Genomic DNA, 14,742 nt, shown 5'->3' with positions numbered 1-14,742 from the left:
TCAATAGTTGCAATTGTAGTTCCAATTTGGGTATTGGAATGTTGCAAAGATTTTAATTTAATTGGTTATGGAAGCACCTGACTTCAGTAGATCCAAAGTGGTTTGATATCTATCATGCTCATATATTAAAGCTTTCACAATAGCTACCACCAATAGAAAGGTAACATATTGAGTGGTTGAAATTAATAATTATGCTTTTCACTCTTTCAAGCATATAAAAGGATAATGCAATATTTGAATTCTTGAGCGTCCTACTAAGAAGTTCCTAGCAAGAACTCAATGCACAGATAAGTTATGCGAGGGATCAAGCTTCATTGCAGCTGGAAGAATGAGTACTGCAAGACCAAATATCCAAGGTACTAGCGCAGACCCTAAAGGATAAAAAAGTTTACAAATACTATCAATGTCATTCAAAATCAAGAACCAAAAGCAAGGAGAGGAAAGCTCCTAGCCCTTCAAGTTCATTACAAATATAAACTGACACATGCTAGAAATTGCAAAATAATCCAACAATACTTGATAATATATATATATATATATATATATATATATATATATATATGAAACTTGACCATCTATCAAACCAGACAAACATAATTCATGACGTTTAATTCATTCACCATAACTGTTTCAAAAAGACAAAAATAGTTTGAATATGTTAGAATACCTTTCCAGCATCATCTATCTCAGATGAACAGAAAACCAATCTGTGAGTCAGGCTAGATAGGGATGCCTCTTTCACTTTAGAACATATACTATGAGTCTCCAGTTGCCTGGGTGCCTTATGATGGGTCCCTCTAGAACTTTCAGCATCTCTGTAAGAATAGGTTAACAAGAAGGAAATGAGAAAACAGAAATAAGGCAAAACTAAGTAATATAAAAAATTGAACAATTTGATATATAATATGACTCCAGCATTTAACACATTAGCGGCAGAACCTTGAAAAAAAATTATTGGTTTCCATATCTAGATTGGCAACACAGTTGTCTGATATGAGATGGTAATCTTGAGAACTTGAATTCCATTGGGCAATAGTTTGGTCACTTCGATCAGGATCAGTTGGCACGCACTTGATTTGGTAATTGTGGGCCTCTGACGCAGCTTTTCGTGAGTGAACTTGTTTTGTATGGTGATTCTGACCACAGCTTTTGGCCTTCTTAAGTGTTGCTTTTGGTAATCCAGGTGCCTTCCGCTTCAGAGTATCAGGGCAATTAAATCCTTCTTGGTTTTCCTTGTTAGCATTCTCTATCATCAGACAAACAAAAGCATTCTAAGCTTTGAATCGGAACGATGACCCTGATCATTGGCATCCACATAAAATTTCAGCACCTATGCAGTGCTGCGTGGAAGTAATATAAATGAAGATTGAACTTCCATATTAGGAATAGAAATCAGTAGGACAAATGGAACTAAGAAATCCTTAAATTGACAAACGTGTTCTAACTTAGATAATGATATGCTTACTATTGACCAAAATGGACTTAACAAATCTTTGGACTGACCTGTAGCATCCGATTGTGCAGTGAGCTTAGAATTAAAAAGACTGATTCCAGCTGCCACCTCCATGCTTCTATAAATGTTCACCAAGGCATCCATATGTGGAGTTGGCAGGGCCTCTGCTCAAAATACAGTTAATCAACAATATTTAAACTTCAAGGTAACTCTATGTTCAAAAACAAAAAACATAGGAGCAAGAGGAAATATAAAGAATGAATGCATGTCAAGCTAATATAATACCTCTCGGCCCCACTGGCATTTTACAAACAGGACACGAGGAATTCTGCTCTAGGGACGGCACAATGCAGGAGCTGCATACACCACATCCTTACCAGAGTATCAATTTTCTTCTAAACGGTTAATTGTTTATCAAAGCGGGAATGAAAGCTGAAAACTTATCATCAAAGAAAAATATATACATAAGATGTAGAAAATATAAAACATGGACCCCAAGGATCATAAATCTTTTGTATAGTCATATCAAATTGACAATTGACCAAATGCCAAAACATGCAGGGCACATATAATAGTTCCACGTTCTTCATACTTTACCAAACAGATCTCATACATCTAGCATATCTTTTAAACCCTTAACAGGGCAACATAAAACCGACAATAGAATCTATAAACCACGCCTTAAGACAAGAAAATACAAAATGAATTGAGCATCTACCTGAGCATAATTTAAAAACTCAACAATATGCAAAAGACTTACCTGCAAAATACATGGTTACAAGAAAGTGAAGCTGCCCGATTCAGCAAGCCCTGGCTGCAACCAAAACCAGACAGGCATGTAAGAAAAGTATCAAAAACTAATTAAATGGCAGACATTATTTTAAAAGCAGAAAAACAAAGATGGGCATCCGTTTATAGGGATAAAAGCATTGGGCAGGCAGTAATTTAAACGGGGAAAACCTGAAATGGGCAACCCTTTTTCAGCATAAAATGAATAAAGTTGCAGATCACACAGCAATCTAAATGAGAAAAAAAATGGGAATGGTCATCGGTTAATCGAAATAGGATGCAGACAGACACTAATCACAGAATCTTCAAATGGGAAAATTTCTGAGATGGGCAAGTGTTTACAGGGATAAATCGCTTTTAGGCATTGAGCTGATTTTATCAGGGCAAACAAAACGAAGGGTGTGTCATTGAAGTCTATGCGATATTATCATTTCCCAGATAACGAGAAAGATCGAAAATACTGGATGGCCGTTATCACATGTTTTTACAGCTGAATTGATTTATATATCGTCTGTGGATTTTCTCCAAGAATGGCATTTTTGAAGTCTATCCTACGTTGAAAAGGGGAGGGATTAACAACAAATTGAAACCCACCAAATAGGGCACTTGAGTTCCTCTGCCATTCTCTGAATGGGGCAGTCTTCCAGAGGATCCTGAATCAATGATTTGCCGAGCGTGGACTCCATGGATATTGGATTCAGCACTTCAATCCCAGGGAAAAGAAGCAAAGATAAAGGACCATGAAGGAGGCTGCCGCAAATATTAGTTCATAGTTTTACATGAATGAATTCAACGTCCACGTTCAACCTTTTAAATTTAGTTTTTGACACCTTCAGATTTGATGCCTAACAGAAGTTTCGATTGGATCCGATTGATTCGGACAGTCTTGAAAGAGTGGTGTGACATATATATTCGATTTGATCGTTGCGTTGATTTTACTGAACACGTAACGTAACGAATCGCTTTCAGGTAGTTGTGCTTATCTAAAAGCGAAAAAATAATATCTGATACATATTCCAGAGCTTAGTAAGGTGAATGAAAAATAAATACAGCTGATGTTCTGGTTTGACCTATACGACAAAAACAATTGTTGCTTGCAACTTCATAAGATGAAGTGGAGTATGTGATGGTCGTGGGGAAGCACGTATATTGTTCGTGCGCGAGGAACATTTCTACGAACCCATCGTGATTTCGTGCTCGAGAAGGTTTCCTGGTCATAGTAGAGTCTTGGAAGGAGAATGTTGATGGGAAGGAAATTCGGGTAATGGAATTTGAAAATAAGGTGTTTTTTTTTCAATTTAGATATATAATGATTAATAAATTTATAATAATAACTTTAATCGTTAAAAATATGTATTTTTTTTTAATTTCAAATTTTAAAAAAAAAAGAGAATATGTATTTTAATAGATATTAATAATCAAATAATTAAGTAGAAATGAATTTCTTGTTTTATATAAACAAGGCTGTCATATAATATGCCAATTTGATGTTTGATTTTGTTATCATTTTAAAAATAAATTATTATTATTACATTATTTACTTTGATATATAAGTGTTTATTTTGGATTGGAGATTATAAAATGTTAACTTATTATTAATAATTATTAGGTGGATGGTAAGATTTATTGTCCACTAAATATTTTAAAATATTCTTAATAATAACCATAAATTAATGGTTGAGATTTATCTTAGAAGTATTTTAAAATATTCTTAATAATAGCCATAAATTAATGGTTGAGATTTATCTTAGAAGTAGTTATGTACTTTCTGTCATTTTAATTAAATCAATTAATCTAAAAAATTGTCATATGAACATGAGTTATGGTTTTTTTGGGATGTGGTATCCATGGTATTAGCTCATGGTATTGTAACAATAATAATAATTTAAATTAAAGCTATAAGTTAGTTAATTTTATGATTTGTTTTTTGGGCAATGTGAGATGTATATGAGGTAATTATTTTAATGGTTATATCAATGACTTAATTTATATGGTTGCGCTAGTATTATTATTATTACATTATTGCTAGTGGTGTTGTTAAGTCATATGATATAAGCAAATGGTCTAGTGGTGTTGTTAAGTCATATGATATAAGCAAATGGTCATTATTTTTTAAATTAAATTTGATTTAAAATTCTATTAATGCTAATTTTTTTTTGGTAAAAAAAATTTTTTTATTTAAACTAATACTAGATTATATAATATCAAAATCATTCTCTTAGTCCTACCAGGCTCGAAACTAGACCAATTGCAAAAGTTAATGTTTTATGTCCCAAATGTCCATGTATTAATTAGATACATACAAAAAGGTCTATTGACCAATACTTCATTAGACAAGACATAATGTCATAGTACTGGTAAATTCCATGTCAAGTAGAATCAGCATAGGTTCATCTTAACTCTCGATCTACCAAGCACAGAGAGAAATCAAATCTCTCAAAATGCAAACATCTTTTTGAGTGCAAAACTTAAAAAGTTTGCACTTAGAGAGATTTGATTCCTCTCAATAAATCTAGAGATAAAATGCATCTATGCACACAATAATATAAGAAATTTTTATTTTCACTTATTTATACCAACATAGATCCATCTTTACTCTAGATCTACCAAGCGCGGACAGGGATCAAATCTTTTTTCACTCTATGCATTTTGGCATATCAAGATATTCGATCTACGAAGCACCCAGAGGGATCAAATCTTTTTCACTCTATGCTAGTTGGATCTACCAAGCGGCGAGAGGGATCAAATCTTTTTTCACTCTACGCTAGTTGGATCTACCAAGCAGGCAGAGGGATCAAATCTTTTTTCACTCTATGCTAGTTGGCATATCAAAATATTCGATGCTGGTTTAATTTATGTTGGTTTAATTCCCCCCTTTAAATAGGCTACATTCCACGTGAATACCATGGGTCAATACCGTGTCAACTTTATTTGTTTTTTGCATGGTATTAATAATAATTTGGCATCGCGCGCGCTGCTGTTCTGAACCGCGGAGCCGACTATAGGTTTGTCGCCGCCAAAGCTCTTGGACACTGCCATGAGCGGTCCCGGGGGTGGGGAGTCCGCTCCCACCCCTCCATTATCCACCGCAGATGCTTTCAGAAGACTGTTAACGCAGAAAGGGAAGAAGCATCAGCACGTTGAAGTGCTGAAATTCATAAAAAAGCTCGATGAAATACCAGAGATAGCACTTCCAGAGGAACAATCGATTAAAATTGCTCTGGCGTTGTCTGACAGAGGCTTGGTAGGGCAGTTTATGGGCCGATGGTCGTCCACTAAAACCACAGACGATTGGATTCAACGAAACTGGAGACCGCAGCTGGAAAATAATGTGATTTGTTATGCTCTAGGGCGAGGCTATTTCATCTTTGAATTTACCACCAAGGAAGACCGCGATCTGGTTTTCAGAAACGGGCCGTATTTTATGGGAAATCAGGGACTGTATCTCAATAAATGGAGTCCTGATTTTGACCCATCCGTTGATGTCCCCAAGGAGGCGTCGGTCTGGGTTCGTTTACCCAATCTCCCTCTTCACTGTTGGAGCTATCAATCTCTGCAGAAGATTGGTAATGGGTTGGGTCGATTCATTGACAAAGCTGATCACAAGGGCCAATATACATGTGCTAGAATCTGCATGGAAGTCGACCTGGAAGCCGGGCTACCAGAAGCGATTAAACTCAAAGTTGGAGAATGGCAGAACTACCAGAATTTGGACTACGAACAGCTGCCTTTCAAATGTCGAACCTGTCATGAGCATGGACACTTCCAGAGAAATTGCCCAAAAGCCCCAACAGGGAACACAGTTGAAGAAGAAGGATGGAAAGAAATCAGAAAGGGAAAGGCTATTCCAAAGCCTCCCGGACAGAACACCTCCGTCCCAACGGGGAAGCCTCACTTCAACCCAAAAGCCGCTGCTGCTTCTAAAGACGGATCTCCCTCTGGAGAAAAGATGGATGATAAGGAGAACCAAGAGGAAACCGGAAATACGGAGAAGCAAGGGAAACTAAATGAAGTAGAATCATCAGTTCCACCACCCGAGGAGTGTCAGAGGGGAAATGAAGGCAATGAAGAACACATTAGTCTAGCCTCAGACTCTGAAGGAGATTCAGAAGAGAGAGATTCTGAAACTGACAACTCGTTAGCCACCCCAATCAAGACGACTAGAGGGCGGAAATCCAAGAAGAAACAGAGAGAGGAAGAAACTTACAAAGATGTCCTCCAAGGTTCCCAAAAAACTCTCAAATCAATGATGAATACCAGATCTGGGCGCAAGAGCAACAAGGCTCCAATAGGAGCCTCATCTCCCCAAAAAAGTAAATAATGAAATACGTCTCCTGGAACTGCAGAGGTTTAGGCAGCAGGTCGAAAGAGGAAGCCCTGAAAGATATAGTGAGAATATACTCGCCTGAAATCCTCCTCATCCAGGAGACAAAGCTGGAGGATCTTTCTCTCCTCCAATCTAGTAAAGTTTTTTGGAACAAAGGCCATGGAAGAGCGGTTAGTGCAAGAGGCGCCTCTGGTGGAATAGCCACCTTCTGGAACAGCACCATATATGACTTTATTCAAGAAAAAAGCAGCCCTCACTGGCTCTTCACTCAGCTTCTCCACAAGGATTCTGGTCAGCAAGTAAGTATGTTTAACGTTTACGCTCCTGTTTTGCCAAGTGAGAAAAAAATCTGCTGGAATTCGCTTCATTCATTTCTTTTAGAGCAAAACCCCGAGAACATCATAATTGCAGGTGACCTGAATGTCACCCTTGATATTGCTGAGAAAAAGGGAGGTTCCATTGTCAGGGATCCTGCCAGAGAATTGGTTGAAGACATAATGCTGGGCTGGGACCTGGAGGATATTAAACCTTCTTCAGGAAAATTCACTTGGTCCAATAAAAGATTAGCCCCCAATCACATTGCTGCCCGGTTGGATAGATTCCTTGTCCACTCTTCTTTCCTAACCTGCGGTCTTATGGCATCCTCTAAAATTCTCCCAAATCTTACCTCTGATCATAAGCCCATTCTTCTCGAGCTTTCCCTCGATTGCAATCTTGGCCCCATCCCTTTTCGGTTCAGCCCGCTGTGGATCCAGCAAGAAGGCTTTCAAGAAGTGGTCTCTAACTCTTGGAATAGGCCCGTCTATGGTTCTCCATTCTATGTGTGGGAAGAGAAAATTAGGGTTCTAAAAAGAAATCTTAAAGATTGGGCTAAAAGACTGCAATCCCCCACAGCCAAAAGAAAAGAAAATATAAATAGGCTTGCTGCTCATCAACTAGATATGGAGCATAATCCTGTTTCTCAAAGTATGCTACTAAAAGAAGTCGAGCTCCAAAAAGAGGTTCATAGATCTAGCAGGGAGGAGGAAGAATTTTGGCAACAGAAGTCTAGGAACCTCTGGCTGAAATCTGGAGATAAGAACACCAGCTTCTTTCATAAGCAAGCGGAAGCCCGAAAGAATTTCAAATCTGTCTCAGAGATTCAATACCAAAATACTGTGATTAAGGATTTCGAAGGCATCAAGAGAGCTGCATATTCCTTCTACCAAGATCTTTATTCGGCTCCTGAAGAACCAGTTATGGATCCCCACTCCTATCCGATCAATTTAATACCCAAATGTGTAAAGGATTCGGACAACGACATGCTGACAGCTCCGATTAGTATGGAAGAGCTTGAGGAGGTATTGAACAACATGGAGCCTGATAAAGCCCCAGGGCCAGATGGGTTCTCTGTCAGGTTCCTTTTGACTTGCTGGTCTATAATCAAAAAAGATCTACTGAGGATGGTCAGAAAATCCCAGAATTGTGTAAAGATAGGCGGTGGCATCAACTCAGCCTTTCTAGCTCTGATCCCAAAAGAGAAAGGCGCCTCTGACTTCAGTAGATTTAGGCCAATATCTTTGTGCAATTCCAGTTATAAGTTGGTCTCCAAAATAATAGCCAACAGGATGAAAAATATTTTGCCAGACATCATCCCTGAAAACCAAGGCGGTTTCATAAAAGGCAGAAAGATTTTGGATAACATTGTGTTGGTCCAAGAAGCAGTTCACTCTAGTTGTCAAAGAAAGGAGAAAGGTATGGTGATTAAGCTCGACTTGGCTAACGCATTTGACAGGGTGAGACATGATTTTTTGTTTGCTGTGATGAAGAAGCTAGGCTTCTCAACAAACTTCATCAACTGGGTGAAAGCCTGTATTGCCTCGCCTTGGATTGCGCCTTTGGTTAACGGCCGTTCTACTGATTTCTTCCAAGCTTCTAGGGGCCTGAGACAGGGATGCCCATTGTCTCCGCTTCTATATGCTGTCCAGGCCTCGGTGCTAAGTTTCCAACTAGATCATAACCAGCAAAATCAAACTTTGCCTGGCCTCAGAACTACTCACAAGGTGAAAGACATTAATCATGCCCAATTTGCCGACGACACTCTGCTGCTTGGAGGAGCCAGCATGATCTCTGCCAGACACTTCAAGAGGGAACTGGACATTTACAGGCTGATCTCGGGCAGCAAAATTAATTATCGAAAATGCTCTATCTATGGTTGGAATTGTTCGACTAAAGAGCTGTCTGACATAGCAAGACTTTTAGAAATGGATGGAATCCGAAATTGGGAGTCATTTAAATACCTCGGGATCCCAATCTTCAAATCTAAGCCTAAAGTTGCTCATTGGCTGCCTCTGCTTGATAAAATAAAGAACAGAATCCAAGCTTGGGGTGCCTCATGGCTGAACAATGCAGGGAAAGTCATCCTTATGAAATCGGTCCTAATAAGTATGCCTCTATTCCAAAATTCAATCCTCCTTGCCCCAAAAACCTTTCTCAGTAAGTTAGATAGCCTGTTGAGAAGATTTCTGTGGGAAGGTGGGAATAACAATGATAGAAGAATCCATTTAGTGAGCTGGGAAACCCTCAAGAGACCTTTTCTGGAAGGAGGCCTCCATCTGCGCAATTTGGCTGCCCAAAATCTTGCTTTGGGATCCAAGATTCTATGGAATTTAGTCTCTGGAAATACTAGCTGGAGTAAAAGAGTCATTTGGAAGAAATACTTCCAAGGGCAGCGTTTGAGATGCCTGGATAAGCCTCCAAGAATTCTAAAAGGTTCACCAATATTCAATCTGTGCAATGCTGCAAGGGAGCAATTCAGCCAATACCTATATTGGATCCCTGGCAATGGAAGGAAAATCAAAATCTGGGATGATTCGATCTTGGGTGACCAGCCAATGAAGCATGTGGATGGCCTTGCAAACATCAAAGATTGGCTTCAGTCTTGCAATCTGCATACATTGTGGGACATCTCGAACTGGAAGGAAGCTCCTGATAGAACCTGGGATGGGTAGAATCTGGGGGAGGTCCCCATAATGCTGCAGGGGGAAGCCTCTTTACTACTAGATATGCTCCAAGGTAAATCTCCTTCAAAGGCCACTGCTAAAGACAAAAGAGGCTGGGGGTTTATCTCTGGCCATTATACTGTTTCCGAAGGTTATAAAAGAACTATGGCTGTTCCTTATGCTCCTCCAAATCCAGCCCAATGGAAATTTATATGGGATTTCCCAGCTCTTCCAAAAATCGACTTCTTCTGTTGGACCGTTGCCCACCAAAGCATCCTCACCAGAGATAACTTGAGAATAAGAGGGATGGAAGGACCTTCCAGATGCCCTCTCTGTAGGTCTGATGAAGAAACTACCAATCACCTGTTGCTGCTATGCCCCTTTGCTCAAGAAGTCTGGAGGGGAGTGCTGCTGTTAGAGCCATCTAACCTTGTTCTTCCAGACAACATTCCTGCCCTGTTCAGAACTTGGGCCAACTTATCTCCCTTCTGCCTTAAAAATAAAAGTCTTCTTAAAACCAGCTGGATGTGGATCCCTAAATTTATTTGCTAGAAACTATGGTTGGAAAGGAACAACAGAATTTTTCGAGAAGAAAGTTGCACTACAATAAGAGTTATCTCTAAAATAAAAGCTTTGCTGGGCGAGGCACTGGAAGCCAATACTTCATCAAGGAACGAAACGAGTCTGCTCATAGAAGAGGAGAAATGGTTCAAAGAATTGGTTCCAAATCTGAAGGATAGACCCTTTCTTCCTGTTCCCGTTCATTCCAATTGGGAGATTAGGCTGGAAGAACAAGAATTCATCAAGTGGAGATCGGCCTTGGATGATCACTGTTTATTCTTCGATGGGGCCTCTAAAGGAAACCCTAGGGTTGCTGGAACTGGGGGAGTTCTATTGAGCCCTGGAGGTTTTCTGGAACTGAGATTTCATTGGGGTCTGGGAACTGAAACAAACAACAGAGCGGAGGCTCTAGCTTTGTGGCAAGGGCTGACACTGGCGATTAAAAGAAATATCCTTTCTCTCTCAGTCTTTGGAGACTCAAGACTTATCATCCAGGCCATGCTTCGTCCTAAAACCTCCCACCAGGTTCAGTTAGCCACCATCATCAGGAAAATCAGACTATTGCTGCCCAAATTCAATAAAATATCCTTCTTCCACATCTTAAGGAACCTCAATTCCCTAGCTGATACTGAGGCCAACCTTGGTGTCCTCTGTTCTCGGAGATCCCTGGTGGTTAACACAACAGAATCTTCTTGCTCCATTCCTTAAGACTCCAGCTAGATCCTCCTTTCCTCCCTGAAGTAAGGGCTTCCTATTCCCCTCTCTCTCCTGCTCCTCGGGACCTCTGTTCAAATCTATTTATGTAATCCGACAATTCAAGTCTGATTTCAGACTCCGCTTTTGATCTCTGTTTAATGAATTGTTCCTGATTCCCAAGCGACTTTAAAGGATCATCAAGGCCGCATCCCAGTTCAGTTTCGATCTTCTCCAATCTTTCTATTCTGAAGGTTTTGTTCAGAAAATCCAGAGCCGATCTCCTCCGGAAAGCAGCATCTGTGGCTCCTCCTAAATCTTGCGTTGGTGCTTCTAGTTGATGAAGCTTCCTCCTTATTCTGCGGTCAGTCAGATTCCTATGCCAATGATGTCCTTTGGAAAAGCATTTTAAAGATCCGCAGGCAGTTCAATTGCAGCGAAGTTCTGGGGCACAGTAAGCTCAAGCTCCGCTTGAAGTCCTATGCATTGTGCGTCGTTGCATCTACAATCAACACTATGCCGAAGTAGATTACTTCTCTAATTCAGAACATCGATTTGATCAGCAAGCCTCCAGATTAGAAGCGATCATTCTCTGCCCTATAAGAATTCCCCTGTTCTCTGTCTTGGAAACTCCAGAATTGTAATAGCATGCGGTAGCTGGTTTACCGCCCATTTAAATCTAACCGTTACTGTCCAAAAAAAATAAAATAAAATTGGCCAATAGGCTTTACCTAAATAAAACTTTTTTTCCAGTGTTTGTAAATATAAAGTGAATTATGGAGTAAATATAAAAAAATGTTTTATTTATTTACCATACCTCTCCTTTATTTATATTTTTATTAATTTACCATACCTCTTTTATAAATATGGTATTTGGTCATGGTATTTAGCCCATAGTATTAAAATGGTATTTGGCCCATATGCTTCACCTACATAAAACTTCTTTTTTGAGTCTTCTTTGAATATAAAGAGGTTTATGGAGTAAATATAAAAAGAGGTTTTATTTATTCACCATACCTCTAGTTTATTTATATTTTTATTTATTTACCATATCATTGGAGTAAGTATAAAAAGAGCTTTTATTTATTTACCATACCTCCATTTTATTTATATTTTTATTTATTTACCATGCATATTTTTTTAGTGTCCATAAACCTCTTTATATTTTAAATTTATATTGTAGATATACATAATAATAATTAGATTGATTTCTAAATAGGGTCGACAATAAATTGAAAATGTTAAGTGTTAAATGTTAAACATTACATGTTAAATGTCTACGTTTACATTTACATTTACAGTTACCTGAGATCTACCCCCATACTGTGCTCTAATCTACCCCCATACTGAGTTGTAGAGCGCCTCTAGCAATAATTATGTTGATAAGCATGTTTATTTTGGAATAGGACTTCCAAAATTTAATTTAATTATCAAATATTAGTAGGCGGATTGTAAGAATTTAATCTCCATAAATATTCTTAGTAATATACGTAAAACAAAGGTTGAGAGTTATCTCCAAAGTAGTTATGCCCATTTTTCCCTTTTAATTAAATTAATTAATTAAAAAAATGTCATATGAACAAATGTTATTTGAAATGAGTTATGGTTTTTTGGGCATGTGGTATTGATAAGCCATGGTATTGGCCCATGATATTGTAATAAAGCTTATTTATAGATTAAGAATCTACATGGTAAAGTGGGGTAAATTTACATGGAAAGAATGTTTCCATGATTTTTAAATGTATATATATTTAACCTATATGTTAATAATTTTATAATTTTTGAATTCAGGCTTCTATGATCTCTTTTGGTGAAAGTCACATAGGAGAAATATCATCAACTAGTGTGGTTCATCTTCACGACAAGATAGGAACCAGATCTTGGCATCAAAATAAATAGATGTAGATAAATGTTAACTAGTCGTTAGATATAACAACTAGTTTGACTCAAGAATTGTTATTAATAAAGAATATATTAATAATATAAAAACCATTTTATAATAAGAAATAAATAAATTAATAATAATAATTAAAATAAAGTTATAATTTAATTAATTTTATGATTTTTTTTAGTTTTAGCAATGTGAGATGTATTATAAAGCAAGTGTTTTGATGTTTATTATGGATTGATGTCTATGTGTTTACCAACCATTTAATCTATATTGTTGCACTGGTATATGCATAATTGACATTAAAATATTTTATTTATGATTTAGATTTTCCACATTAAAATGTTAATACATGCCCCCTCATATTTGGAAATAAAAACACATATCCATACAATACTCTCTCTCAAGGCACACACATTTTTGTTATTAATATTTTTTAAGATGTTTATATATATATTACCATTAGGTTCATATGACTTTCTCATCGACATGGATTAGTTAGCAGTCCATAGAACTAATATTGACTACTACAGTAAGTGTCTAAGTGACAATGGTAAGGAATTGACTACTACAGTAAGTGTTTAAGTGACAATGGTAAGGAAGTGATGTTGCAGGGAAAAAAACTTGTTACACTCAGGCAAATAACAATGCTACAAGTGAAAAGATATAGCAGGAAGGGATGTGCATTGTATGTGATCCAAGTGACCAACGAGTTAGAAAAACAATGAAGCTGAAAGGGAAATACACCCATTGCTAAAGCAGTTCAGCGATGTATTTCCAGCAGAAATACTAAGGCTACCACTGAGGAGTGACATCGACATTTGCATTGAGTTAATCCCTAGGACATTATCATCCTTAAAAGCTTCAAATCATATGATTACACTCGAGTTGATGGAGTTAAAGATGTAGTTAAAGGAAATGTTGGATAAGGGGTACATTAGGCCTAGCGTATCACCTTAGGGGGCCTTGACATTGTTCATGAAGAAAAAGGATGTGTTGTGGTTGTGCATTGATTATTGACATCTGAATAAAGCTACTATAAAGAACAAGCACCCACTACCCACGATTGATGACCTATTTGATCAGTTGAGAGGAGATGCGGTGTTTTCAAAGATAGATTTGAGGTTTTGGTAACATTAGATTCATATTAAGGATGAATACACCCTTTAAGATGATGTATGGATAATATTAGTTGTGTTGGTGCCATTTGGGCTCACAAATGCACCAACAACATTTATGTGCTTGATGAACAACATCCTCAGCCTATATTTAGACAAATTTGTATTGGTTTTTTTGGATGACATCCTAGTTTACTCAGAAAAACCAAGGGAGAGCATGAAGAACATCTGAAAGTGGTATTGCAATTCCTGAGCAAAAATTGTATGTCAAACTCAACAAGTGAGAGTTCATTCAAATGCAAGTCCACTACTTGGGTCACATAATTTCAGAACAAGGATTGACCATCGACCTTAAAAAGAACAAGTTCATAATGGATTGGCCCACTCCTTGAAATATCACGGAGGTCGGATCCTTTATGGGGTTGGCCAGATATTACCGGTGGTTCCTTCAAGACTTTTCAAGGATCAAGGACCCAATTATAGACTTACAATGGAAAGGAGTCAACTTTTAGTGGACACTTCAATGTGCAAATAGTTTTGAACAACTTAAGAAATTACTCACATGTGCACCTATTTTGAGAATAACAGATCTAGAGAAGGACTTCCTGCTTTGCACTAATGCCTACAAGGAAGGATTAAATGGAATCCTTATGCAAGAAGGACATGTGGTTTTCTATGAATTAGGGAAACTAAATGAACATGAGAAGAACTATTTTGCCTACGATTTATAGTTTGCAACAATAATGCATGCCTTAAAACGTGGAGGTATTACTTGTTGGGGATAAAGTTTGCATTGATGAGAGGCCATGGAGGAATGAGATACTTGTTTGACTAGCCTAAGTTAAATGTTAGACAAACTAGTTGGTTGGATTTGATCATCAAATTTGATTTTGAGATCAAACACATTAAAGGCACAAAGAATAATGTAGCAT

General features: G+C 37.8%; 1 protein-coding gene across 4 annotated transcripts in view; it reads right to left on the bottom strand.

Annotated features, from left to right (window-relative positions):
• The window catches only part of LOC149168144 (protein BREAST CANCER SUSCEPTIBILITY 1 homolog), a 136,390-nt gene extending 133,004 nt beyond the window's left edge, over positions 1–3,386 (bottom strand). The window contains exons 1-6 of one of the 4 annotated variants that reach the window (XM_089428132.1): positions 2,837–3,386; positions 2,214–2,267; positions 1,739–1,809; positions 1,504–1,617; positions 940–1,246; positions 668–815 (exon numbers count right to left, since the gene is read on the bottom strand). In XM_089428132.1, the coding sequence (XP_089284258.1) occupies positions 668–815; positions 940–1,246; positions 1,504–1,617; positions 1,739–1,809; positions 2,214–2,267; positions 2,837–2,928 (786 nt within the window). In that variant the 5' untranslated portion in view covers positions 2,929–3,386. The remainder of the gene's footprint in view (positions 1–667; positions 816–939; positions 1,247–1,503; positions 1,618–1,738; positions 1,810–2,213; positions 2,268–2,836) is intronic. The other 3 variants (XM_089428130.1, XM_089428129.1, XM_089428133.1) reach the window with 3 other exon arrangements.
• Between the last annotated feature and the right edge of the window lie 11,356 nt (positions 3,387–14,742).

This window comes from Pinus tabuliformis, chromosome 4_2 (genome assembly GCF_031772625.1).
Source record: "Pinus tabuliformis cultivar Carrire ecotype Pingquan chromosome 4_2, CPIR1, whole genome shotgun sequence".
In the NCBI taxonomy this organism is placed as follows: domain Eukaryota; kingdom Viridiplantae; phylum Streptophyta; class Pinopsida; order Pinales; family Pinaceae; genus Pinus; species Pinus tabuliformis.
Note: the sequence above shows the minus strand (reverse complement) of the source record. Positions and strands in the feature narration are given on the sequence as shown.